Source organism: Tripterygium wilfordii, chromosome 7 (genome assembly GCF_013401445.1).
Source record: "Tripterygium wilfordii isolate XIE 37 chromosome 7, ASM1340144v1, whole genome shotgun sequence".
NCBI lineage: Eukaryota > Viridiplantae > Streptophyta > Magnoliopsida > Celastrales > Celastraceae > Tripterygium > Tripterygium wilfordii.
Window position 1 is genome coordinate 8,041,509 of NC_052238.1, and position 27,624 is coordinate 8,069,132.

A 27,624-nucleotide genomic window follows, 5' to 3' on the forward strand; every position below is an offset into this window, starting at 1 on the left:
GGAGTATATTTGCACAGAGGAAAAGAAGATACTGAGATTTAGGAGAGGGTTGTCGCCAAAGATTTCACCTCATTTGGCGGCTCAGACTATCACCACCTATCGTGAGTGTATTGATAAGGCACTCGGAGTGGAGAGGACTTTAGTGGAGATTAAGGATTACTGGGAGATCCATAAGAGGAAGCTTGAGAGTTCTACATCTGCTACTGGCGAGAGTAGTCAGCATAGACAGAGGACTGAGACTCGGGGGCAGCAGCAGAGTCAGGGACAGGGTTCTCAGAGTCGGAGGCAAGGTTACCGAGGACCCAGGCAGGGACAGCAGGGTCCTAGACAGGTTCAGCAGGGGCAGAGACAGGGTCAGCAGGGGCAGAGATCAGACCAGCAGAGACAGGCTCCGAGACGGGACCAGCAGCCTCAGCATTGCTATGCTTGTGATCATGTGGGCCACATGAGTTGGAATTGTCCTGTGGCAAACAACCCGTTATGTTTCCAGTGTGGATTGCCAGGACATACCAGGAGAGATTGTCCACAGGGTGGAGGATTTGCACTGCCAGTATTTGGAGGTCAGAGAGCTCCAGCTCCAGCACCGGTTCCGATACAGAGGGGTCCTGTAGGACGGGGTAGGCCACTAGTTCAGCAGCAGAGGCAGCAGCAGCAGGTTCAGAGAGGTGGAGTGTATGCACTTAGGCCTGATGTGGTTCCAGCAGAGCGAGATCACTTGGGAGGTAGGTTTCTCTTATTCAGTTCTTGGGCACGTGTTTTGTTTGACACTGGTGCTACGCATTCATTTATTTCTGCATCATTTGCTGAGACATTGGGTTTGGAGATTACGGGAGTGGCGAGGAGATTTATAGTTGATTCACCACTAGGACCAGGCACTGTGATTAGTGGTATCTGTAGAGACTGTGTATTTAGTTTCTCGGACCATGAGTTTAGAGCGGATCTGTTTGTGATGCCATTTACTGATTTTGATGTTATTCTTGGATTGGATTGGTTGACTGAGTATGAGGCGATTATAGAGTGTGCTGAGAGGAGGATTACACTGACCACACCTACGGGGAGGGTTAGATTTCGTGGAACGAGATTTCTTCCGTGTCCACATTTTCTAGATAATCCTCAGTACACCGATTGTGTTATAGCTGGTTTGATTACTTCGGCGTCTAGGGAAGATTCTTCGAACCCTATACCGGTTGTGGAGCATTATATGGATGTTTTTCCCGATGATTTACCGGGGTTGCCACCGCAGAGGGAGATTGAATTTGTGATTGAGTTGTACCCGGGTACAGATCCGATTTCTATACCACCGTATAGGATGGCACCAGCAGAGCTGAAGGAGTTGGACACTCAGTTGACAGATTTACAGAAGTTGGGATTTATCAGACCGAGCACTTCACCTTGGGGAGCACCTGTTTTGTTTGTGAAAAAGAAGGATGGTACGATGCGTATGTGTGTGGACTACCGGCAACTGAACAGGGTGACAGTAAAGAACAAATATCCATTGCCGAGGATTAATGATTTGTTTGATCAGTTGAGAGGTAGTCATTATTACTCCAAGATTGATCTCAGATCGGGGTACCATCAGTTGAGGATCAGAGAGGAGGATATTCCAAAGACAGCATTTCGCACACGGTTTGGCCATTATGAGTACTTGGTTATGCCATTTGGGTTAACCAATGCACCTGCAGCGTTTATGGATTTGATGCACAGAGTGTTTAGACCGTATCTGGATCAGTTTGTGATTGTGTTCATTGATGATATATTGGTTTATTCAGTCACTGAGGAGGATCACATTAGACACTTGGAGATTGTGTTGCAGACGCTCAGAGAGCATAGATTGTATGCCAAGCTGAGTAAATGTGAATTTTGGGTGACTCAGGTGAGATTTTTAGGGCATGTGATTTCTCAGGAGGGTATAGCGGTGGATCCAACGAAAGTAGAGGCAGTGGTGGCATGGAGGAGACCGAAAAATGTAGGAGAGATTCGCAGTTTCCTGGGATTAGCAGGTTACTATCAGCGTTTTATTGAGGGATTCTCGCGGATTGCAGCACCGATGACACAGTTGACTCGGAAGGATACTCCATTTGTGTGGACAGATGTGTGTGAGCAGGCTTTCCAGGAGTTGAAGACTCGACTCACTTCACCTCCAGTGTTGGTGATACCCGACAGGGGTATTGGTTATCAGGTATATTGTGATGCTTCAGGAGTTGGTTTGGGTTGTGTGTTGATGCAGCAGGAGGGAGTGGTTGAGTATGCTTCACGTTTGTTGAAGCCGCACGAGAGGAATTATCCTGTGCATGATTTGGAGTTGGCTGCAGTAGTGTTCGCACTTAAGCAGTGGAGATATTATCTTTATGGAGAGAGGTTTGAGGTATTCTCGGATCACAGGAGTCTTCGGTACTTGTTTACACAGAGAGATTTAAACCAAAGACAGCGTAGATGGATGGAGTATCTTGAGGACTTTGATTTTACCTTACAATATCATCCAGGCAAGGCCAATGTGGTGGCTGACGCCTTGAGTAGGAGATTGATTGCAGCTCGATTGGCTATTCAGGAGTTTGGGTTAGTAGATACACTTAGTCAGTATCGACTAGATGTGGAGGAGCGTAGAGATGTACTTAGTTTACAGAGTTTGATTGCTCGTCCAACCCTGGTACAGAGGGTGTTGGATGCACAGTTGGGGGATGCATTATTTGATGACATTGAGGATATGGAGGGATGGGTTAGAGGCACTGATGGTGGAGTCAGATTCAGAGACAGATTAGTGGTTCCAGAGGACACTGAGTTACGCGAGGAGATACTTCAGGAGGCACATTACTCCCGATTTGCGATGCATACTGGTGCTACTAAGATGTATCGAGATTTACGGAGGCAGTATTGGTGGAGTGGCATGAAGAGAGATGTGGCATAGACTGTGACTCGATGTCTTACCTGTCAGCAGGTAAAGGCAGAGCATCGACGACCTGCTGGATTATTGCAATCGCTTCCATTACCTGAATGGAAGTGGGAGCATATCACTATGGATTTTGTGATGGGTTTACCTATGACTCCGCGGAGACATGATGCGGTTTGGGTTGTTGTGGATCGGTTGACAAAGACAGCTCATTTTATGCCTATTTGTCAGACAGATTCGATTGAGTCGTTGACGAGATTATATGTACGAGAGATAGTCCGATTGCATGGGGTACCGTTGAGTATTGTATCTGATCGGGATCCCATATTTACTTCACGGTTTTGGGGCAGTTTTCAGGATACTCTGGGGACGAAACTGAACTTCGGTACAGCTTTTCATCCGCAGACTGATGGACAGAGTGAGCGGACTATTCAGATTCTAGAGGATATGCTTCGGGCTTGTGCGATAGACTTTCGAGGAGATTGGGAGACTCATATTCCTTTAGTGGAGTTTGTGTACAACAATAGCTATCAGAGTAGTATTCAGATGGCACCGTTTGAGGCATTATATGGGAGACCTTGTAGATCACCGTTGTGTTGGTCAGAAGTTGGAGATAGACCATTATTGGGTCCAGAGATGGTGCAGCAGACTACTGAGGTGGTGACAGTGATTCGACAGCGGCTTCTGATAGCTCAGTCACGTCAGAAGAGTTATGCGGATAGGAGACGTAGACCTCTAGAGTTTCAGGTGGGGGATCATGTTTTTCTGAGGGTTAGTCCTCGTAGAGGAGTACAGCGGTTTGGGAGAGCGGGGAAATTAGCCCCTAGATTTATAGGGCCATTTGAGATTCTGGAAAGGGTGGGGACGGTAGCTTATCGATTAGCATTACCCCCACAACTGTCAGGAGTACATGGGGTATTTCATGTGTCTATGTTACGGAGGTACCATAGGGACCCGTCTCATATATTAGATTGGTCTACCTTGGAGATTGGTGAGGACGCTACTTTTGAGACACGTCCTATTAGGATTGCGGATAGACAGGAGAGGCGACTACGGTCGAAAACCATACCCTTAGTTAAGGTGATATGGCAACATTATGGAGTGGAGGAGACGACTTGGGAGTTGGAGTCGGATATGCGGACTAGATTTTCGGATTTATTTACTACCTGCGTATGATTTAATTTCGGGGACGAAATTTTCTTAAGGGGGGAAGGATGTAATATCCTGATCAAATTTTATACTATGCATAGTATCTTATCGTGGTGGTTGAGGTGGAGTGAACCTCTGTGTTGGTGAGTCGGTATTTGAAGAGAATAAAATTAAATTGTGATAAAATTTAAAAAAAAAAATAAATAAATATTTTTAATGAATGGGGAATTTTAAAAGAAAATTGTTGAAGTAAATTATAACAATTCGGTTAGGGGTTTTTTTTAACAGGTGGGTGTTTTTTTTTACAGTCAAAGATATTATAAAAGAAAACTTAAAAATGAAAAACCTTACGCAGTTTTTCTCTTCTTCTTTTTCTCTCCCGTATATCTATTTTTTACTATTCATTTTCTGAGTCCGACGACGGTGAGCGACACCACCGGTGTCAAAAGAAGCGTATGGACGAGACGAGTCTAACCCAACTAGAATCACGTTGATCGGAGTTGTGGTTTGGGAGATATCGGAGTTTGAAGTTCCGATTTACTCGGATTTCTTTTGGTCGATCCGACCGATTCCGGCGACGGTTTGGTTTGTTTCAGGTACCTATGAGTTCATCTCATCGAGTTCTTTAATTTGATATAAGATTTGGCAGGTTTGGGTGGTCGGATCTCCGGCGATGGGGTTAAATGGGTTTCCGGCGAGTTGACCGAGTCAGGCCGAGTTGACTCGGTTGACCAGCGAGTTGACTCCCTTGACCGGCGAGTTGACTCGGCTGGGTACTATTTGGCCGTTGACCATAGTTGACCGACCGTGTTTTTACAGTATTTACATATATCGTGTTTTTCGGTGTAGACGGTGGTCACGGTTGAGATTCGGAGCGGGTTAACTTTTGGAGTTAGGGGTTGTCTGGGACGCGTGCTTGGTTTTAGCACTCTGATTTCCAGGTAGGGGTTTCCTTACTCTTGCATGTGACTTTAGAGTTCCGGTTTACGGACTCTGGTGATATTATGGTTTTGTCGGTTTCCGGGGGTGGAAATACGACCTATTTTGCATGTTGATTTATATTCCCTGTTATATATATATCACTGTTGGTATGTTTTCTGAGAGTGAGGTGATTGGAGGTGTTGGATGTGGATGTGGATATGGATGTGGATGTGGATGTGGATTGTGGGCCCATATAGGCGCCCAAATGATCAGATATGGATTTCTGATGGATGATATATATACATATACAGACCGGATATATACCGGTGGACCGTCTGAGATGGGGTGCATCACAGGGGACGCCCTCTGGTGTAGGCTATGCTATCGGGATACCCGATCCTCATCCAGTTTCGGTGTGGACCTGGATTGGGAGACACCCTACGGGGATTAGGGTGGGTCCAGGGGTGTGATGGATTGTTGGAGATTGATGTGGTGATTACAGTGTTGGATAGCCTTATCGGCTACCATTTCACTTGATTGGATTGGTGTATGGATTTCTGGAGACCAGTGTTGGTGGTTCCAGTGTTGCTTAGCCTTATCGGCTACTGTGCTATTTGGTTGACTTACTGATGGATGTATATTTCCTGTATTGCATACTATGCGTTTCATTTCTGGATTTATCATTATTATTTATGGGTATTGGCGTTTCCTCTCTACGCCCTACTGAGCTTTGTGGCTCACCCCTCTTCTTTATCCCCTTTCAGGTGAGTTGGATGTAGGTGATGGCGGTCAGCAGCGGGATGCGTGAGCTGGTGTGTAGCCTTGGGCTGACTCTTTGTGGGTGTGGGAACTTTTTGTATTGTATTTGTATATATCCTATATGGTTTGGTATCGGGTAGATACGTTTTATTCTTCCGCTATTGTATATGTATACAGGTGGATGTACCTTGTGGATAGTATGGTAGTTCTTATTATTATTATTATTATGTCTGTTGGGTTTAGTCATAGATTTGGGATCTGGTTCGGGGGATGGGGTGTCCCCTGCCGGTCACGTCCCTGTGGTATAGGTATACCTCGGTGTATCTTAGGAGAGAGGGGCGTGACACAACCATTGGATTCACCTTTTAAATGGTCATCTTAACCCTTCAAGTCTTGTTGTAATCTAATCCATTCATAATTCAAAACAATTCAATCTCGGCCATAGATTAGAGTACCGTTGGAGCTTGTAGTCTTCAAGAATATCTTCATAATCTAAGTCTTGTCTAGTTGCAAAATATACTTTCTCATCTCTTACAAATTTCAACCATTGCATTTGTCCTTTAGCTTCATCAATTTTCTTCTCACAAAAATCTTATCATTGACCTCAATAAAGGAAGCATGTGCAAGATCTTGTTTGATGAAGATAAGAGATCCTTCACATGACCAAACATGTCCCTCCAATCTTGACTTCAAACTCTGAATTTGGCAGCACCAATATATCCATATTATACAGCCCCAAGGCTAATTCCAATCATCAATCAAAATGCCTTAGTGGAAGGTTGATGAACATAGGTTTTTCTTGGTTTTCTAGAGATCCAAGCTCATACTTGAAAACCGGACTTCAATTCACTTGAGCAAACTGAATTCTGAGTGATATAACATCCTCATGATGATTAACCTACAAAGAAATAGGAGGTAGAACTCCTCAATTGTATGTAAGCTCAAAGAGCTTCATATGGAGCGCATAGGTTAATTACATTAGAAAAACAACCCAGAAAATTCATATTACTGCATGATAAATCATTTTATATGTATTAGAATGTCCATGTAAAATTTCATAATAATCGGAAATCGTTTGGTCACTCAACCAAGCAATTAGGTCACTAATAGTGAAACCGATAAATTCTGAGTGTAAATTCAAAGTCATTTTGCAAACTCAGTGTAAATGACCTTTTCTCTTGAACTTTACTAAATCAAATATGTTCATAGTGATGAAATTAAGATGCAAACGAAATTTCATTTAAATCGGAGTTCATTTGGTTCACCACGTTCACAAAGAACACATATGCACAAAATTAGGTAAAACCTAGTTTTGGCGGAATTTAAGCATATGACCAAATATATATGTGATGCACTTAATTTCTCATGATTATAGTCCTAGAACATATATTAGACTTTCATGTGCATGTGGTTCAAGTTTCAAGTCATTTGGACCTAAGTTGGTTAAGATATGATAATTGGAAAATTGATGTTCTAACTTAGTACATGTATGTTTGTTTTCAAAACTTAATTTCCAGCACTATCTCAAAAATATATAAATATCAAATTCACATAGAGATATGCATAAGCCTTTATTTAAATGTATATGCACAATTTAGATATTAAACAATTAACCAAATAACCATTTAAGCATGTTTTCTAGCATTTTAGGATATGTTCAAGTCAAGCATGCTCACACACATTTTAGTATACAATCATACACAATCATCAAAAACACAATGTTGACTAGACACTAAGTCTTGGTCCAACAGTTCTAACATGAAAGGACAATACAAAGGTGTAAGTAGTAGGGTAATAAAAGAGTATCCTAGAGCATTTTACACTCCATGTGGTTGTCATTCTCTTAACCTTGCTCTTTGTGATATGGCCATGAGTTCTGTTCAAGCTAAATCATTTTTTGGAGTGATACAACGGATTTATAAATTATTCTCTGGTTCAACAAAGCGGTGGGAGGTCCTCAAATCTTATGTGAAGGGTCGCAATGGGAAAGGGCTTACATTAAAGTCATGGTCGGATACACGTTGGGAAAGCCGTGTTGCTAGTGTAAAGGCAGTAAGATTTCAAGCTCCTCAAATAAGAGATGCATTGCTTCATCTAGTAAAACATAGTGTTGATGGGACAACAGCGAGTGATGCGGGGTCTTTAGCAAATTATGAACTTCAAAACTTTGATTTCCTTGTTGGCATGGTGATTTGGTTTGAAATTTTGCAAAAAGTGAGTAAAGTTAGCAAGATTCTCCAAGGAAAAGATATGAATATTGAAGACTGTATAAATCTCTTGCAAGGTCTCATTCTTTTTTTGGAAGAGAACAGGAATACCGGATTTGAAATTGCAAAGAGTGAAGCTGAAAAGATTGCTTTGGAAATGGGGGTTGAACCCACTTTTCGTGAAACCCGTGTTCTTCACAAAAAGAAGTATTTTGATGAGAATACTAGGGATGAACCAATACAAGCAGCTGAAGAATCTTTTCGAGTTAATTATTTTATAATAATAATTGATAATGCCCTTTCTTCACTCAAGACAAGATTTGTGCAGTTTGAAAAATATGAAGGCATTTTTGGGTTTTTATTCAACTTGAGCAAGTTGAAAGTTGCAGATGATGAGAGTTTGAAGCATTCATGTGCTACACTTGAAGATTTTTTGAAACATGGGGATGATTATGATATTGACGCACTTGAATTATTTTCAGAATTGCAGTTGTTGAGAAAATCATTGCCGGAGAGGTTAACAAGACCAATTGAAGTGTTGGAGTATATCAAAAATTTGCGTCTTGCTTTTCCTAATGCTTGGATAGCTTATAGGATAATATTGACTGTACCAGTTACAGTAGCTACTGCAGAAAGAAGTTTCTCCAAGCTGAAGTTAATAAAAAACTATCTCCGATCAACTATGTCACAAGATAGATTGAACGGTTTGGCCATATTGTCTTGTAGTACCCGGTTTTCGTCCGGCCAAAAAAATACAAAATACAAAAATAATAATAATAAAAACAAATATATTAAAAATATATATATATCATATAAAAAATATAAAAAAAATATAAAAAAAAATATAAAAAAGAAGGAAAAGATAAAGTGGCCGAAAGTAGGGTAAAAAAAAAAAGGAAGTGAAAAAAGAAGGAAAAGATAAAGTGGCCGAAAGTAGGGTAAAAAAAAAAGGAAGTGAAAAAAAAGAAGGAAAAGATAAAGTGGCCGAAAGTAGGGTAAAAAAAAAGGGAAGTGAAAAGGGGAAGGAAAAGAGAAAGAAAAAGAATAAGAAGAGGGGAGAAGAGACTTTGGTTTGGGGGAGAGAGAGGAAACAAAACAAAAAAAAAAGAGGAAGAGAGGAGGCGTGAGAGAGAGGAAGAAATGAATTGATTATGGGAAAAAAAAAAAGATTTGAATAAGGAAATTCTGATAAATGGGTAGCTTTGAATTCAGATGCGTACGAACATGCAAATTTCAGGGAAAATGAATTGATTATGGGAATGCACATTGGAAAAGGAAAAGAGATAACTCAAGAGCTGGGGTCCAGAACGGAAAAAGGCCTTCACTAATCAGATTAGAGAAGATACATTGAAAGCTCAGTGAGTCAGAAAGTCAACCCTGACAGAGAAACAAATTTGGTTTAGCAATTCGTAATTGTGCGCTTGTTGGAGGATGGCAAAACCATGAGAAAACATGCATCCATTCATTCATGAGACATTCATAATTGAGCAAAATAGGTCAGTGCATGCATCATCACTGCATAAATAAAAAATTTTCAGCCAAGCCGGGAATGGCTACAATGATCCCGAGCACCTTTTTCACAATAATAAAAAAAAAATCAAAAATTAAAAATTTTCAGCCAAGCCGGGAATGGCTACAGTGATCCGGAGCACCTTTTCACCAAAAAAAAATAAAAAAATCAAAGATTAAAAAAAACAGTTGGCCAAGCCGGGAATGGCCTTGTGATCCCGTGCCCTTTATTTTCTTGCACAAACAGTTGGCCAAGCCGGGAATGGCCTTGTGATCTCGTGCCCCTTTATTTTCTTGCACAAACAGTTGGCCAAGCCGGGAATGGCCATGTGATCCCGTGCCCTTTATTTTCTTGCACAAACAGTTGGCCAAGCCGGGAATGGCCTTGTGATCCCGTGCCCCTTTATTTTCTTGCACAAACAGTTGGCCAAGCCGGGAATGGCCTTGTGATCCCGTGCCCTTTATTTTCTTGCACAAACAGTTGGCCAAGCCGGGAATGGCCTTGTGATCCCGTGCCCCTTTATTTTCTTGCACAAACATTTGGCCAAGCCGGGAATGGCCTTGTGATCCCGTGCCCCTTTATTTTTCTGCACAAACAGTTGGCCATGCCGGGAATGGCCTTGTGATCCCGTGCCCTTTATTTTCTTGCACGAACATTGGCCAAGCCGGGAATGGCCACAGTGATCCCGTGCCCCTTTATTTTCTTGCACGAACATTGGCCAAGCCGGGAATGGCCTTGTGATCCCGTGCCCCTTATTTTCTTGCACCAACATTGGCCAAGCCGGGAATGGCCTTGTGATCCCGTGCCCCTTTATTTTCTTGCACAAACTTTTTGGCCAAGCCGGGAATGGCCACAATGATCCTGCGCATTTCAGGCCCGTACGAAACGCGGTTGACTACGCCTTTGTTTGCCTTTTATTTCATAAAAGACATACAAAGGGGGGCAGCTGTAGTACCCGGTTTTCGTCCGGCCAAAAAAAAACAAAATACAAAAATAATAATAATAAAAACAAATATATTAAAAATATATATATATCATATAAAAAATATAAAAAAAATATAAAAAAATATAAAAAAGAAGGAAAAGATAAAGTGGCCGAAAGTAGGGTAAAAAAAAAAGGAAGTGAAAAAAGAAGGAAAAGATAAAGTGGCCGAAAGTAGGGTAAAAAAAAAGGAAGTGAAAAAAAAGAAGGAAAAGATAAAGTGGCCGAAAGTAGGGTAAAAAAAAAGGGAAGTGAAAAGGGGAAGGAAAAGAGAAAGAAAAAGAATAAGAAGAGGGGAGAAGAGACTTTGGTTTGGGGGAGAGAGAGGAAACAAAACAAAAAAAAAAGAGGAAGAGAGGAGGCGTGAGAGAGAGGAAGAAAAAAAGGAGAGGCTTTGGCTTTTGGTGAAGAAAAACAAAAAAAGAAGAGAGGAAGAGAGGAAGAGAGGGGAGAGGAAGAAGAGAAGAAGAGAAGGAGAGAAGGAGAGAAGGGGAAAACCGATTCTTTGGATTTTTTGGTAGAAGCTTCATACCCCTCATATCTTTCACTCAAGTATTGCTCTATTTACACTTGATTTCAATGTTTGATTCATTTTTAGCATCCTCGGATGTTGACTAAGAATAGACATGGTGTTTCTTGCATTCACCTTGGACATATATGATGTTTGGGAGTGTTTTCGATACTAATATGTTGAGCCCTTTCTCTTTGCATTTTTTTTCTTCTATTTCTTGTTGGAAAAAGCGGGAGAGACCATATTTGGATTTGATTTTCTTGGTTTGGATACGTGTGAATCTCATAATGTGGTCTTGATTCGATTTAAATCTTGATTTACATTTGAGTATTCTATTTTTCCCTCTCTTTATGTTTGTTTTGTTGGACGAGGCTCGGGCTTAGATATTATTTGGACGAGTTGATGGAGGCTTGAGCAATTTCAAGATTTTGTTTGGTTTATTACAATTTGTGTATATTTGGCCCCCCATATTGTGTAATTTATCTTATTCATGTCGATTTGTATAATTTCGACATTTATTATTTGGATTATTTGTACAAGTGTGGATTATGAATATATAGGCTTAAAATTGAATATAGGTCATTTCAATTAAAGAAATCATAAGTTGATTTCCTTTATTTGAATTATGAACCTTATTTGATTTCATTTATGAATTTGCCATAAGTTGGCAATAATAGGTTAAATTGATAGATGACACTTTTCCAAATAATCATTTATACCATAAGTTGGTATTTAAAATTAAACCTACCAAAAGTTGGTATGTCATTTTATCATTTATGCCATAAGTTGGTATTTAAAATTAAACCTACCAAAAGTTGGTAGGTCATTTTATCATTTATGCCATAAGTTGGTATTTAAAATTAAACCTACTAAAAGTTGGTAGGGCATTTTATTAAATAAACCATAAGTTGGTATCTAAAATTAAACCTACCAAAAGTTGGTAGGACATTTTATCATTAACACCATAAGTTGGTGTTCAAAATTAAACCTACCAAAAGTTGGTAGTACATTTTATCATTAACACCATAAGTTGGTGTTCAAAATTAAACCTACCAAAAGTTGGTAGGACATTTTATCGTTAACACCATAAGTTGGTGTTTTAAAATTAAATCTATCAAAAGTTGGTAGTGTGTCTCCAAATAAAAAAACTATCATAAGTTGATAGTAATATTACAATTTTTTTTAATGCTATCATAAGTTGATAGTATTCTTACAAATCTTTTCCCAAAACTATCATAAGTGGATAGTGTTATTTTAAACCTATTTTCAAATAAAAACTATCATAAATTGATAGTAATATTCCAAGCTTTCTTTTTCAAACACTATCATAAGTTGATAAGTGTGTTGAAAGTAATAATTCAAACTTTAACAATTACACCTTGCAAAGAGCAAGTTTTCATAAGATAGCCATTAGATTAATCCGGGTAACCGTTTTCAAACGGGAGTTGTGGGGTGCCTAACACCTTCCCCACACTCAATCGATCCCCGTACCCTTTTCTCTGGTTCGCAGGTCGTTTCGGTGTCCAATTGCACCTTAAATCAATTGGTGGCGACTCTAAACATTTTTCATCCTCCCACGCCGGTCCGCGTCGCGACCCCGGTTGCGACAACTGGCGACTCTGCTTGGGACACCAGGTTTTTTAAACCTAAGAGGGTCAAGCCCATATGATTAAATTGATTGGCTACGGTTACTTCTTCTTGTATGATTAATTGTTTGTTTCCTTTATATGTCAGAGATGTTGATTTATTTTGTTGTGGTAAAGTATTTGTCATCTCATACATTTACACTCACTGTAGCCTACCAGCTGGGCTCTACCTTTAGTATTAGAGAGGGTTGACCACTACTCTCGTGAGATTCCGTCTCCGCATGGGTAGTGGAAGATATCCTCACCGGTTGCGACAACTGGCGACTCTGCTTGGGACACCAGGTTTTTTAAACCTAAGAGGGTCAAGCCCATATGATTAAATTGATTGGCTACGATTACTTCTTCTTGTATGATTAATTGTTTGTTTCCTTTATATGTCAGAGATGTTGATTTATTTTGTTGTGGTAAAGTATTTGTCATCTCATACACTTACACTCACTGTAGCCTACCAGCTGGGCTCTACCTTTAGTATTAGAGAGGGTTGACCACTATTCTCGTGAGATTCCGTCTCCGCATGGGTAGTGGAAGATATCCTCACCGGATCGACTTCTCTTAAAAGTTAAGGGAGGAGCTTTTGTCCCAATAGTTGGGATTTTAAAAGCAACATGATCTGGGACCTCGCAGAATAGTTAGATAAACTTACCCAAGCACTTTATAAAGCCCTAGATCCATGCCCAAAACCTCCAGAAATTTAGGTTACCCAGTGTAATGGCATATTCTATTTTTGTGTGATTTACTCATTTGTGGTCGATGTTTTGTCTTACACATTTTTAATTGTAATTTCCATTATTGGTTTCTTCTCTCACGCATTCACGTAGGCACAGTCATTGCATTTTGTCAAACTAAATAAGTTCATAGTCATGCATGAAAAAAAAAACAAAAAAAAAACACCAATTCACTCATGTCTTTGCCATCCTTATAGTATAAGATTACAGTTGTGAATTGCTAAAACAATGAAAATGAACAACAAAAAAAATATAATGGGGCAGTTTGTGAGGAAATTGACTCTTAATTTTCTTGTTGATCAAGTGGGAATGGATCATTTTATGTCTGATTCTGAGGAGGTTTACGTTTTGGCTGTCGATGACAACCTTGTTAATAGACCAGTCATTGAAAGGTTGCTCAAGATTACTTCCTGTAAAGTAACTGCAGTGGACAGTGGAATAAGAATACTTCAGTTTCTGGGATTAGACGAGGAGAATAATTGTCCTGTTGGGTTTGATAGTTTGAAAGTGGATCTAATTATCACCAATTACTGTATGCCTGGAATGACAGGAGATGAGTTGCTAAAGAAAATCAAGGAATTGTCTGCCTTGAGAGAGATTCCGGTGGAAATCAGGTCATCTGAGAACGTAGTGACTCGAATCGACAGATGCTTGGAAGAAGGAGTAGAGGATTTATTGTAAAGTCAGTGAAGTTGTTCGATGTGAAGCGCTTGAAAGGTTACATGACCAGAGACGGAAACCAAGAGAGATGCATCAACAACAAGAGAAAGCTTCCGAAGACTTGTGATCTATGTTTATTACCACCATCACCATCAGAGCCATGTTCTCCACCACCGTTGGAATCTCTTATCAGACAGCGTAAAAGGTCCTGCTTGGATTAAATCCTGATCGTCTGTTATGCACCCTGCCTCACTGTGCAAATATTCATAATTTCTCGGGGAGTGTGAAAGTTTTTTTTTATTATTATTCTATTTTATTTTTATCTAGTTGAAAAAAAAAGGAAAAAAAAAGAGAAAAGAGTCGTCCTCAAGCGGGGAAATGAACAGTTGAGTGTGACAGTTTTGTTTTTTATTATTATCTGGTTGAAAAGAGAAGCAGGAAGAAAAAAAATTCGTCCTCAAGCGGGAAAATAACAGTGGAAGGTGACAGTAAAGTAAATACTGATGTGACAGGCACTGCGAATGTCTTCGCATATGCAGAGCCATCTTCGTCTTCATCTCCATCTCAATCATTTCTGGCAAAAGCGTGTTTTCTCTCTGAGCCATCTTCATCTCCGTCTCCATCTTCACAATCATACACAATCATCAAAAACACAATGTTGACCTAGACGCTAAGTCTTGGTCCAACACTTTGTTCATCTTCCTCAAGAAATCTTCAAGGATGGATACTCCTAACTCTCCACTTGCAAAAAGGTCTAGAACTGATGAAGGTTCTACTTCTAAAGAAGAGGAAGGTGAAAATGATCCCAGATTCAACCTCTCCCCTATAAGGGAAGACGTATACGAGGACAATCCCCAGAAAACCATCGAATCTCTACAAGAAGCTTTGAGGGAAACCAAAATGAGACTTAAAAAAGCAACCGACAAAGTTCAAGACTACAAAAGGCAACTTATGGTTTCAAAGCATGCCATACAAGGTGTTCGATATATGTCATGGGGCAGACAAGCAAGTACTCATGACCCAGATAAATTGCACGAAGCAATCACTGAGATCACAGTACAACTTGGATCTGTTGCAGATGGAATAGACAATGTTCTTTATACCCTAGAATAAAATTCCTGTCCAACAGTATGATTATTACTATGTATAAAGGGCAGTGGTTTGATATTGGGAAGATCTATCTGGCCACGATCTTCAAAGCCAAGGATTTTGTCGAGAAGAAGCCAACAAAGGCGGGGAAGTTATTTTTCCCACGGCTTATCACAAGGTTGCTTTTGTTCAAAAGCATTCGACCTCCTCGGCCTCAAGCATCTTTGGGATATCAGGTCACCATGATGGAAAGGACATGGCGTCAGAGCATCAGTCATTTGAAAACAACTTCTGCTGGAAAGAAGCAGACCTAAGAAGGTCACTCAGCATCACCACCTGGTGATTCCTCATCAGCAATTGCAGCATCTCCACAATCAGATCGCATGCATGCAGGGATAGCCCGACTAGAGATGGGGCTACAAACACTAGAAGAGGGACAGCAAAGGCTGGAGCACATGTTGGCCGCAGTCATGGATATGGTACGGAAGTCCAAACACTAGAAATTTTGGGGAGTTATGTTTTAAACTCAGTAACTGGACCAATTTGGAATTGCTAGATTCTGTCAGCAGCCTTCAAGAGTAAAATCTATCTGCACTACCATCTGTGGTCCGGTTCACGGCCATTGATTGGGTTTTAATAATGAGCATGTCTTTACTTTACTTTGATAAATTTCTCTAGTACAGCTTTTGCATGTTCAATGCTTCCAGTTCTCATGTTTTTGATGCTCTGTTACACTCATCATTCCCACATTTATTTGCCCAATTCCCGTGTTTTTGATGCCTTTGTTACATTCATCATCCCACATTTATTTGCCTTTATTTGTCCATCACTTGCAAATTCCAAATCTTGCAAATTCCATTTTGACAGGATTGAAATTGATGATAATGGAAAGATGAACTGAATGAACCAGATTTTGGGGCACCCATTAACAATTTCGAGTTTGACTTGAACATTGAGGATGAATCTGAGATATAGTCAGAAATGTTGAAACAAGTTTAATCAAAAAGAAAAGATAATTTAAATGGATGAGGTTGTTAATTTGGGGTTGGAAATTTGAATTGGTGCAAACTTGGAAGATTAGAGATGAAATAAAGAAGCAATTTGATGTCGGATGTCTTGCTGTAGTAAAATACCCCGAATGATATAGAAATATTGCACCGGTACTGAAAAAGGATGATTGTAATCAGATCACGATGGCTCTAGAAGATAAAGAGGAAATTACTGTCATTACTTTATGTGGTACCTTTTGCTATGAAGTCATGCCATTTGGTCTAAAAATGCGGGAGATACTTATCAGCAAACCAAGGTCATTCTGTTTCATGATATGATGCATAAAGAGATTGAAGTGCATGGGGATAACATAATTGCCAAGCCAAGTGAGGATGAAGATCACATGATTAACTTGGAAAAGTTTGTTCAAAAGGTTGAGAAGACACTAGTTGAAGTTGAACCCCTCAAAATGCACATTCGGGACAATTTCAAGGAAGTTGTTAAGTTTTATTGGTAGGAAGAAAAAAAAAAACCCGTTAGAGTGAAAACCCGCAAGGGCGCTCTAGGCAAAAATAGGGGCAAAAAAAAAAATCTGCTAAAGTGAAAAAAACCTCACAGGCGTTTCAATTTGGGCTGCAAGTTCAAATTTCAGATTGTTTGAAGAAGGATGGTTGGATTACGAGTTTGTTGAATTGATGAGTGGTGCCTGAGTTGGCTGTTAACTTGTCTCACATTGACATAGGTGGGAGTGCAAAATTAATTTCGTAATTGAAGGGTTGGAGATCAGTTAATTGGATATGTACCCAAAACTGGGGCAGATTTTGGGGTGCTTTTGATACCATCAGATATTTTACCTTGCTAAGGTGTTAGTCTGTTACATAGAAGAAGAAGTTTGTTGGCAGAAATGGAAGGTTCAGAGATAGCCTTATACAAGCAGATTTGATTATTGTTAATTGGGTGCACACCAAAATTGGGGCAATTTTGGTACAATCTTTGAATTATCACATATTTCATCTTGAAGAAGCTCGGTTTGTCCTTTCTGCCTTTGATTTCTCTACTTTCTTGTACATATTTCATTCTAAAATATTTTATTACCACCCATCCTTTTCAATAAAAATTGTGAGGAAATTCATTTCTTCAATTTTGTTGCTTGTAGTCTCCTTTTACATATCCCAATTCAAATCTCATTTGATACTCCAAAAATCAAATTGTGAGGAAATTCATTTCTTCAATTTTGTTGCTTGTTGTCTCCTTTCCCACATCCCAATTCAATTCTCATTTCATACTCCAAAAAAAAATTATTATCATTTGCTTTCAATAATTGACAAGCATGGCTGTACTTTTGAATTTATCACTGACAAAGTTTTGACAGGAAATATAATGAGTGCATCAGGACAATACTTTTGATAGGAAGTTGATGGATTTTGGCATCCTAAGCTGGAAAGGATCTGAGTGAAAAGCCTGAAGCTGAAGCAGGTGTTAGCAGGAAAGAGAAGCTCACATTCCTAAGCCGTGCAAAAAAAAAAAAAAAAAAAAAAAAAAGATTTGAATAAGGAAATTCTGATAAATGTGTAGCTTTGAATTCAGATGCGTACGAACATGCAAATTTCAGGGAAAATGAATTGATTATGGGAATGCACATTGGAAAAGGAAAAGAGATAACTCAAGAGCTGGGGTCCAGAACGGAAAAAGGCCTTCACTAATCAGATTAGAGAAGATACATTGAAAGCTCAGTGAGTCAGAAAGTCAACCCTGACAGAGAAACAAATTTGGTTTAGCAATTCGTAATTGTGCGCTTGTTGGAGGATGGCAAAACCATGAGAAAACATGCATCCATTCATTCATGAGACATTCATAATTGAGCAAAATAGGTCAGTGCATGCATCATCACTGCATAAATAAAAAATTTTCAGCCAAGCCGGGAATGGCTACAATGATCCCGAGCACCTTTTTCACAATAATAAAAAAAAAATCAAAAATTAAAAATTTTCAGCCAAGCCGGGAATGGCTACAGTGATCCGGAGCACCTTTTCACCAAAAAAAAATAAAAAAATCAAAGATTAAAAAAAACAGTTGGCCAAGCCGGGAATGGCCTTGTGATCCCGTGCCCTTTATTTTCTTGCACAAACAGTTGGCCAAGCCGGGAATGGCCTTGTGATCTCGTGCCCCTTTATTTTCTTGCACAAACAGTTGGCCAAGCCGGGAATGGCCATGTGATCCCGTGCCCTTTATTTTCTTGCACAAACAGTTGGCCAAGCCGGGAATGGCCTTGTGATCCCGTGCCCCTTTATTTTCTTGCACAAACAGTTGGCCAAGCCGGGAATGGCCTTGTGATCCCGTGCCCTTTATTTTCTTGCACAAACAGTTGGCCAAGCCGGGAATGGCCTTGTGATCCCGTGCCCCTTTATTTTCTTGTACAAACAGTTGGCCAAGCCGGGAATGGCCTTGTGATCCCGTGCCCCTTTATTTTTCTGCACAAACAGTTGGCCATGCCGGGAATGGCCTTGTGATCCCGTGCCCTTTATTTTCTTGCACGAACATTGGCCAAGCCGGGAATGGCCACAGTGATCCCGTGCCCCTTTATTTTCTTGCACGAACATTGGCCAAGCCGGGAATGGCCTTGTGATCCCGTGCCCCTTATTTTCTTGCACCAACATTGGCCAAGCCGGGAATGGCCTTGTGATCCCGTGCCCCTTTATTTTCTTGCACAAACTTTTTGGCCAAGCCGGGAATGGCCACAATGATCCTGCGCATTTCAGGCCCGTACGAAACGCGGTTGACTACGCCTTTGTTTGCCTTTTATTTCATAAAAGACATACAAAGGGGGGCAGCTGTAGTACCCGGTTTTCGTCCGGCCAAAAAAATACAAAATACAAAAATAATAATAATAAAAACAAATATATTAAAAATATATATATATCATATAAAAAATATAAAAAAAATATAAAAAAAATATAAAAAAGAAGGAAAAGATAAAGTGGCCGAAAGTAGGGTAAAAAAAAAAGGAAGTGAAAAAAGAAGGAAAAGATAAAGTGGCCGAAAGTAGGGTAAAAAAAAAGGAAGTGAAAAAAAAGAAGGAAAAGATAAAGTGGCCGAAAGTAGGGTAGAAAAAAAGGGAAGTGAAAAGGGGAAGGAAAAGAGAAAGAAAAAGAATAAGAAGAGGGGAGAAGAGACTTTGGTTTGGGGGAGAGAGAGGAAACAAAACAAAAAAAAAAGAGGAAGAGAGGAGGCGTGAGAGAGAGGAAGAAAAAAAGGAGAGGCTTTGGCTTTTGGTGAAGAAAAACAAAAAAAGAAGAGAGGAAGAGAGGAAGAGAGGGGAGAGGAAGAAGAGAAGAAGAGAAGGAGAGAAGGAGAGAAGGGGAAAACCGATTCTTTGGATTTTTTGGTAGAAGCTTCATACCCCTCATATCTTTCACTCAAGTATTGCTCTATTTACACTTGATTTCAATGTTTGATTCATTTTTAGCATCCTCGGATGTTGACTAAGAATAGACATGGTGTTTCTTGCATTCACCTTGGACATATATGATGTTTGGGAGTGTTTTCGATACTAATATGTTGAGCCCTTTCTCTTTGCATTTTTTTTCTTCTATTTCTTGTTGGAAAAAGCGGGAGAGACCATATTTGGATTTGATTTTCTTGGTTTGGATACGTGTGAATCTCATAATGTGGTCTTGATTCGATTTAAATCTTGATTTACATTTGAGTATTCTATTTTTCCCTCTCTTTATGTTTGTTTTGTTGGACGAGGCTCGGGCTTGGATATTATTTGGACGAGTTGATGGAGGCTTGAGCAATTTCAAGATTTTGTTTGGTTTATTACAATTTGTGTATATTTGGCCCCCCATATTGTGTAATTTATCTTATTCATGTCGATTTGTATAATTTCGACATTTATTATTTGGATTATTTGTACAAGTGTGGATTATGAATATATAGGCTTAAAATTGAATATAGGTCATTTCAATTAAAGAAATCATAAGTTGATTTCCTTTATTTGAATTATGAACCTTATTTGATTTCATTTATGAATTTGCCATAAGTTGGCAATAATAGGTTAAATTGATAGATGACACTTTTCCAAATAATCATTTATACCATAAGTTGGTATTTAAAATTAAACCTACCAAAAGTTGGTATGTCATTTTATCATTTATGCCATAAGTTGGTATTTAAAATTAAACCTACCAAAAGTTGGTAGGTCATTTTATCATTTATGCCATAAGTTGGTATTTAAAATTAAACCTACTAAAAGTTGGTAGGGCATTTTATTAAATAAACCATAAGTTGGTATCTAAAATTAAACCTACCAAAAGTTGGTAGGACATTTTATCATTAACACCATAAGTTGGTGTTCAAAATTAAACCTACCAAAAGTTGGTAGTACATTTTATCATTAACACCATAAGTTGGTGTTCAAAATTAAACCTACCAAAAGTTGGTAGGACATTTTATCGTTAACACCATAAGTTGGTGTTTTAAAATTAAATCTATCAAAAGTTGGTAGTGTGTCTCCAAATAAAAAAACTATCATAAGTTGATAGTAATATTACAATTTTTTTTAATGCTATCATAAGTTGATAGTATTCTTACAAATATTTTCCCAAACCTATCATAAGTGGATAGTGTTATTTTAAACCTATTTTCAAATAAAAACTATCATAAATTGATAGTAATATTCCAAGCTTTCTTTTTCAAACACTATCATAAGTTGATAAGTGTGTTGAAAGTAATAATTCAAACTTTAACAATTACACCTTGCAAAGAGCAAGTTTTCATAAGATAGCCATTAGATTAATCCGGGTAACCGTTTTCAAACGGGAGTTGTGGGGTGCCTAACACCTTCCCCACACTCAATCGATCCCCGTACCCTTTTCTCTGGTTCGCAGGTCTTTTCGGTGTCCAATTGCACCTTAAATCAATTGGTGGCGACTCTAAACATTTTTCATCCTCCCACGCCGGTCCGCGTCGCGACCCTGGTTGCGACATGTCTATTGAGAAAAAAATGGCAGCTAAACTTGATCACAACGATTTAATTGACAATTTTGCACACCAAAAGGTTAGAAGAGTATTAATCCGTTCTTCTTAGATTTAGTTTAGCGTTATTTGGTTTCATTTGATGTAATAAATTTATAAGTTTGAGTTGTTTAATTTATTGGATATTGGTGATAATTTATGTGTATTCAAGAACTAATTATATTGTATTTTGGATTTATTAGATATGTTGGATTTCAGATTTATAAAAAAAAATTTATTTTGAGGGATGAGTGCCCCATTTTCTTAACTTGTCTAGTGACTATAAAATGTTAGAGACGGCCCTGATGTTAGTGTTCAAATATATATATGCAAGTTATAAACTAATTAAAGTCAACAGTGTTTTTTTTGGAGAAGCGTCAACAGTTTTAGTTGGTACAGTTTCATTGATCCGCATATTTTGTACGACACGTGAAGGTCGCGAAGCAACAAAACTTACTAAAAATTAAAGTCAACTATTTTTATAGCTTCTGGTGGATTTGGTTTTTCTTCTATTCTTTTATGGTCATTGGCTTGGAGATTTTTTTGACAAGCTTGAGTTTGTTTGGGAGGAAAAATTAGTTAGTTTTATAACATATACTTTGTGAAAATCTTCAAAAGGATAATTATTCTTAAAAAAATACGATACATATTTTCGTAATATTGACATCATGATAACTAAAATCATGAAAAAATATATTCAAAACATTGGTTTGATAAGCAATTTCAAGTTGCATATGTGCTACTTTGAAATCAAATGCACATTTAAAAAAGAATATATTATAGTTGTAAAAGAGCAAAAAATTCAAGTCAAAAAGTCAACCTAAGGAACCAATGGGATGATGACATGTATCATGCAAACAAAGAGTAAAACAAGGTATCAATTACATGATCCCACTTCCAAGCTAGGGGATCGGTCTGGATCTTACGTCCAAGTTAGGGGATTGGGCTAGACCTCATGACCAAGGCAAGGGGTCGGCCGAAACAAGGGATTGGACGGTCCAATCTAAACTCTGATATCATGGAGAAGATCTTGCAATTAGTTATTAAGGGAATAATAAATCCCTTGATTTAAGGAGAATAGACATACTATAAATTGTAGAAGAAAACTCAAGAAATAGTAGAAGAAAACTCAAGGTGTGAGATTCTTTCTCCATTTACAAACATACTCACACTTGTTACGAGATTCTAACTTGAGCATTGAAGCATCCTCAATCACCACCATGACCGTCAGACTTACTAAATTTCTTGTTACGGTGATCAAGAATTGAAGTGAAGTTTTTATATTCTATTAAAGGGTTGGAGTTTAGGGTCCCCATATTGCGTTAAGGATCAAGAAGGTGAGATTCTTATTCCACAATAGTATTTCAATACCATTTTTATCAACATTTTGAAATTATTTAACAAAGCATCATTTCAGTAACATGCTGAATTTTTTACCTGGAAATACTCTACCATTTTTTTCAAATGCCTAGAACACCCTCCTATTCACATTCTTTTTATTAAATTATTTTAAAAAATAATTAATTCTGCATAAATCTCTTAAATATTTAGATCGCGGTATTCTCTTTAAATATAATAGGAAGTCTAAGTTATTATTGAATAATAATATACACTAGTTGGAGTGATAAGATTAGTGTGTACTACCTTGGTGACTAGGGTTCGAATCCCCCTCCCCCGTTTAAAAAAAATAAAATTCTTAATGTGTGATTAATATACATAACAAGCATGCAAATGTCGACCTAAATAATTAATTATATATTTAGAACAGATGGATGACTATTATAACATGTCAAAGTATTATTGCATTATTTTATTTGGAATTTACATATAAAACTAATATTGTACTTGAATACTACCATGAATACAAAGCAATAATACCCTTGTATAGTATAAGTGCTATCCAGAAAAATTGAACCAAAGAATTACAGCATGTTATATATGCTAACATTTAGTACAGCATTTTAAAACCAGTATATATATTATTTTCCATATTATTTGTCAAACCAAGCCGAATATAAAAAGAGTTACAAAGAAAAAGCCCAATGGGCTAAGATTCAATAGTTAATGAAACTAATACCCAAAGACACCCATTATTGAATAAGGTCTCAATTATGACCATGTGGCCTCAAAGCCTGTACCCTAAAAGCACTTCAGAACAACCAGACAAAATCCTAAATAAAGGGCAAAGATAGCATCCTGCAAAAACACAAATGAGAACGTACGTTAATCATTATGGACTCTAGCTGAATATTGAACATAAATTTTAGCAGGAAAAATTCAGCATTTAATGCAAATAATGAATAGAAGAGAATTGTTGCAGGAAATCAGTCAGCCAAATTGATCGAAATACCTTATTGAACAACAGTAATATTGTACCCCACAATAGCATCACCAGTTTTTGGATCTAAAGAGTGTGTTTTCACAGTAGCATATCCACGCGCCATCCTGAAAACTCCGGTTCCGCCCACGACTGGCAACTCTCGGACTGGGTTCAAAGCCGGGTTCTTCCCAAATATGCTGATTGTGCTACCATTGTACGCCCCATCCGTGAAGCTAAAACTTAAAGCCATGATAAGAGCCAAATCAGTCTGCCCTGCTGATCCATACAACCCCTGGGCCCTCCCCACGAGCTTCGAATTCGGGTCGGGCGTCACGGTAAGCGGATCATCCGCCATCATGACAGTCCCAAATTGTGTTGGGGATTGTTTTGTGGTATTGGCTTGAGCAACCATTATGGCACTTGGGTTCTTGCCGCTGAGTGTGTCATGAAAGTAGAATTGGAGATTGATCATTTTCTCCTTCTCTCCCCCAACTTTCTTGGCCCATTTTTTCCCGGTAGCTTGGGCGCATTTTGTGATCGATACGAGGACAATTATAAGAACCAGAAACTTATGCAGTTTTGCCATCTCTTGCGACGAAAGGAGATTGATCGCTCAAAGAGACTTGTGGGATGCTCTTATTTATGGGTAGCTAGGAGGCGAAAGAATAGCGGGTTGCATGGCACCAGAGAGTCTTTCGTTCTTTTTATAGAAGAGTAAACTTTATCAATGGCGATTCTTTTGTATTTATGTCTATTTAGAGAAAATTAATTAACATCGTATCAATAAAGAATTAATGATTTTCCATAATCAAAAATATCTATAATATCAATCAAAAAGCCATTGAAATTAACGTAGGATCTGATCAACTAAATTTGAAAAGTTTCCTTGTATTTTACTATGGTCACCTATTATGGATCTCATATATTGTTCAAATTAAATAATAAGAATAAAATAGTATCTATAAGTGTGAATAAATAAAATAGCTCAAAGCCAAGTCAGCATGGTAGGTGGGGTCATGCCAGGTTAGCCTAAGACGTTGAAAAGAGGACAGGTCAGCCTAAGATGTTGGAAAGAGGAGACTTATCCTCAAGCTGAGATGTTGGGAAGAGGAGACTTATCCTCAAGTTAACAAACGTTCAAATGCAAAGGAGATCAGGATCAGGGATCAAGGGCGATCTGATCCTACCGATCATGATACTCAATTTCAAATACTTTTATCGGATCATCCTGTCAACTCCTATATAAAGGAGGCTAGGGATATGCCAAGATACGTTACACAACTCTAAAACTCACTTTCACTTCCACTTTGCTTCTCCAAAGAATACTGACTTGAGCGTCGGAGTGTCCTCGGGCCACGAAGGGCAACCTTCTCCCTTGTTCTTGTAGGATTTCTTGGAGGCTTGCCGCTCAGTCAACCGTGCCAATAGCTGACGTGTGGATTGTCTGATTTTTTTGCATCCATAATTGGCGTCATATATGGGATCGTTTATCGATGAGTCTCACACATCATGCCAGGAACACCAGAGAGAAGCTCAAAACTGAAGAATGTGCCCCCTCCTAAAGCCAGGGAAGAGGAAGGGAGTCAGGTTCAGAAAGGAAAGAATGATCGTTCCCTAGTGGAGGAAATCGAGGGGGCAAGTAGTAGGAAGCAGGAAGAACTCTAGCTGGGACAGGAAGAACTCAGGGCTATGATTGACAAGCTCGACTCCATCAAGCAGAACGGTAAGTGACTTGCTAGTGTCATCAAAACCAGTGATCAAGGACTGGAGAGAAGAGGAACAGGGTTCAGAGTAGTCCTGGGATACTGACAGCATGGGCAGATCTCATCGTCAGAAGAGGACCCTCACCTCAAGAAGGAGGCGAGGACGTTCCCCCAAACCTAGGAGGACACGACATCGGTCCACATCTCCTAGTCAGGAAAGACCTCGATATGCTGGGACTTCACTGCGATGCAGGTCTCGAAGTGTTGAGAGGGGGTGGAGTTCCAGGAAGACCAGTGATGCACAGTGGAGTGTCCTCCCTCCAAGTTCTCACCTTCTACCTTTGAAGTCTATAATGATATATCAGATCCGGTTGCCTATATATATTGCTGCCTATATTCATAAGATGACATTGTGGGTAGATCGTGTTGCGCTAATGTGCAAGATGGTCCCTGCAAGCCTAGGACGCACTACTGTCAAGTGGTTCCACCAATTTTCAGAGAACTCAGTATCATCCTAGAATCAACTTGCTAATCGTTTTGTTTCCATATTTATATCCAACACTAGAGAAGCAACCACTGTCGATATGCTGTTCTCCACTTGACAAAGGGAAGGTGAGTCCCTAAAAGACTTTATACATTTCGTTAGTTGAATATTTATGCAAATATAGAAGAATGCAACAAGAAGACAACAGTTGTGACTTTTCACCTAGTGCTCCCAAAAGAAAATAAGCTGAGGGAAATCCTAACCTTCCAGCCACCAAGGAGGATGAATGAACTCTAGGAAAGGATCAATAAGCATATCAAGGTGGAAAGAGGACAACAAAACAACTGATGAGTCAAACGGTGACAAAGAGTTGCCCATGGGATTGGAGTCCATTCATAAAGCTATTCATACGTCCTTCAACAAGTCGATCATTGATATCTTTTGATAGATTAAGGGTGAGCACTACATTAGGAGACCCATGAGAATGATGGGAGATCCAGCCAAAAGAGACCAAACTAGCTTTTATGCCTACCACAATGACAAATGACATCATACAGAAGAATGCAGAGTCTTAAGTGACATTTAGAGCATTTGGTTGAGCAAGGACATCTGAAAGAATTTATCAATAGGAGAGAGAAGGAGCAAGATAGGACTCTAGAGAAAGATGAATCTCCATTTAGCTTGATCGGTTAAAAAGTTGATTTCTAATCCTTTAATTATCTAATTCCTGTTGCATTTTGATTCCAGCTCGTTATTTTGATTCTAGTATGTTTGCCAAATAGTGGCTCAACGTTTTATCAATTTTTAATAAAAGATTTGTTTGACTGAATTATTGAATCATAAATGGTGAACTAAGGAAGCCTAGCACACATGAAAATGCCAAGGAGGCAGCCTTACTAGTTAACAAGACAAGCCGAGGTCTAACCTGCCATGAAATTGCCAAAGAGACATCACCCTAAGATGAGGTCTTACCTGGTATGAGACTACCAAAGAGGCATAAACCAAAGATGAGGTCTTACCTCGCACAAGATTGCCAATAAGGCATCACCCCAAGACAAGGTCTTACCTTGCACCAAATTGCCAATGAGGCATTATCCCAAGACAAGGTCCAATCTCGCATAGATTTACAAAATAAATACCATGAAAGGATTAGGTCTAAACCTCGCACGGATTTGTCGAAGAGGCATCATCCCAAGTTGTGGTGGGGACTCACCTCGCACATATATGCCAAAGAGCAGTCATTTAAAGCTAAGGACTAACCTCGCATACTCACCCACTGAAACATAGTCTGAAAGGTATTTGTCACACTAACTGAAGGAATTTAAAGAGGTTAGAAAAATAGAAAAGCCAAGGCGCCATGCTCCAAGGAATCACTCTCTAGTCCAAGGTGAGAAAACCGACAGCTCCAGCTCCAAGGTGAAGAAATTACCTCACTTCGTGAGGATGACTACATCCATTTTATGAGTATGACCACGTCCGTTCCCTTGACCATGCTCGCTCTCTGCGGATGACCATGCCAGCACATGTGGCTGACCATGACACCTCCCCGCTGATTACCACGCTGACTACATGGTCATCTTGCTCCACAAGGTCGGCCCCGCTGCAAGGTCGGCCACCCACTCTAAGGTCGGCCCTACTCCATGGTGGGTCACCCGCAGCAAGTTCGACCCTTCTTCATAGTAGGACCAGTTTTATTAGTCCGACATTCTTGTTCCATATGTTTGATCATGCCTGCTCTATGCATCTGACCAACCCGTTCCATGACGTCGACTATACCCGCTCCATGCGGGATGCATGACTTGAGGAACCAGGTACTTAGACAGACTCAATCGAATAAGGAAAGACTTCACAAATCCCCTTAAGTGAACCCTGAAAAGTGAATTCAGGGATTAATCTTAATGACCTCAACGTCAAGATCAGGCACGATCCTTATATCACAAGACGAGGTCTTACCTTGCATTGGATTGCCGAAGAAGAATCGGAGAAGCAGAGGTCTAACCTCGCATGCGTCAAGCCAAGGATTTACCTCGTATGAGAAAGTACACCTAGAAATGCCTTATCGAGG

General features: G+C 39.3%; 1 protein-coding gene and 1 pseudogene across 1 annotated transcript; one reads left to right on the forward strand and one right to left on the reverse strand.

The window, feature by feature from the left end:
• The first annotated feature begins 7,474 nt into the window (after nt 1–7,474).
• On the forward strand, nt 7,475–22,412 carry LOC120002575 (annotated as a pseudogene).
• Nucleotides 22,413–23,054: 642 nt separating this feature from the next.
• LOC120001245 (dirigent protein 23-like) lies at nt 23,055–23,958 on the reverse strand. Its single transcript, XM_038849466.1, has 2 exons — nt 23,403–23,958; nt 23,055–23,248 (listed from the first exon to the last, which is right to left on the reverse strand). Exon 1 carries the CDS (start codon nt 23,956–23,958, stop codon nt 23,404–23,406), a length of 555 nt encoding a protein of 184 aa, XP_038705394.1. The 3' UTR covers nt 23,055–23,248; nt 23,403.
• Nucleotides 23,959–27,624: the final 3,666 nt, after the last annotated feature.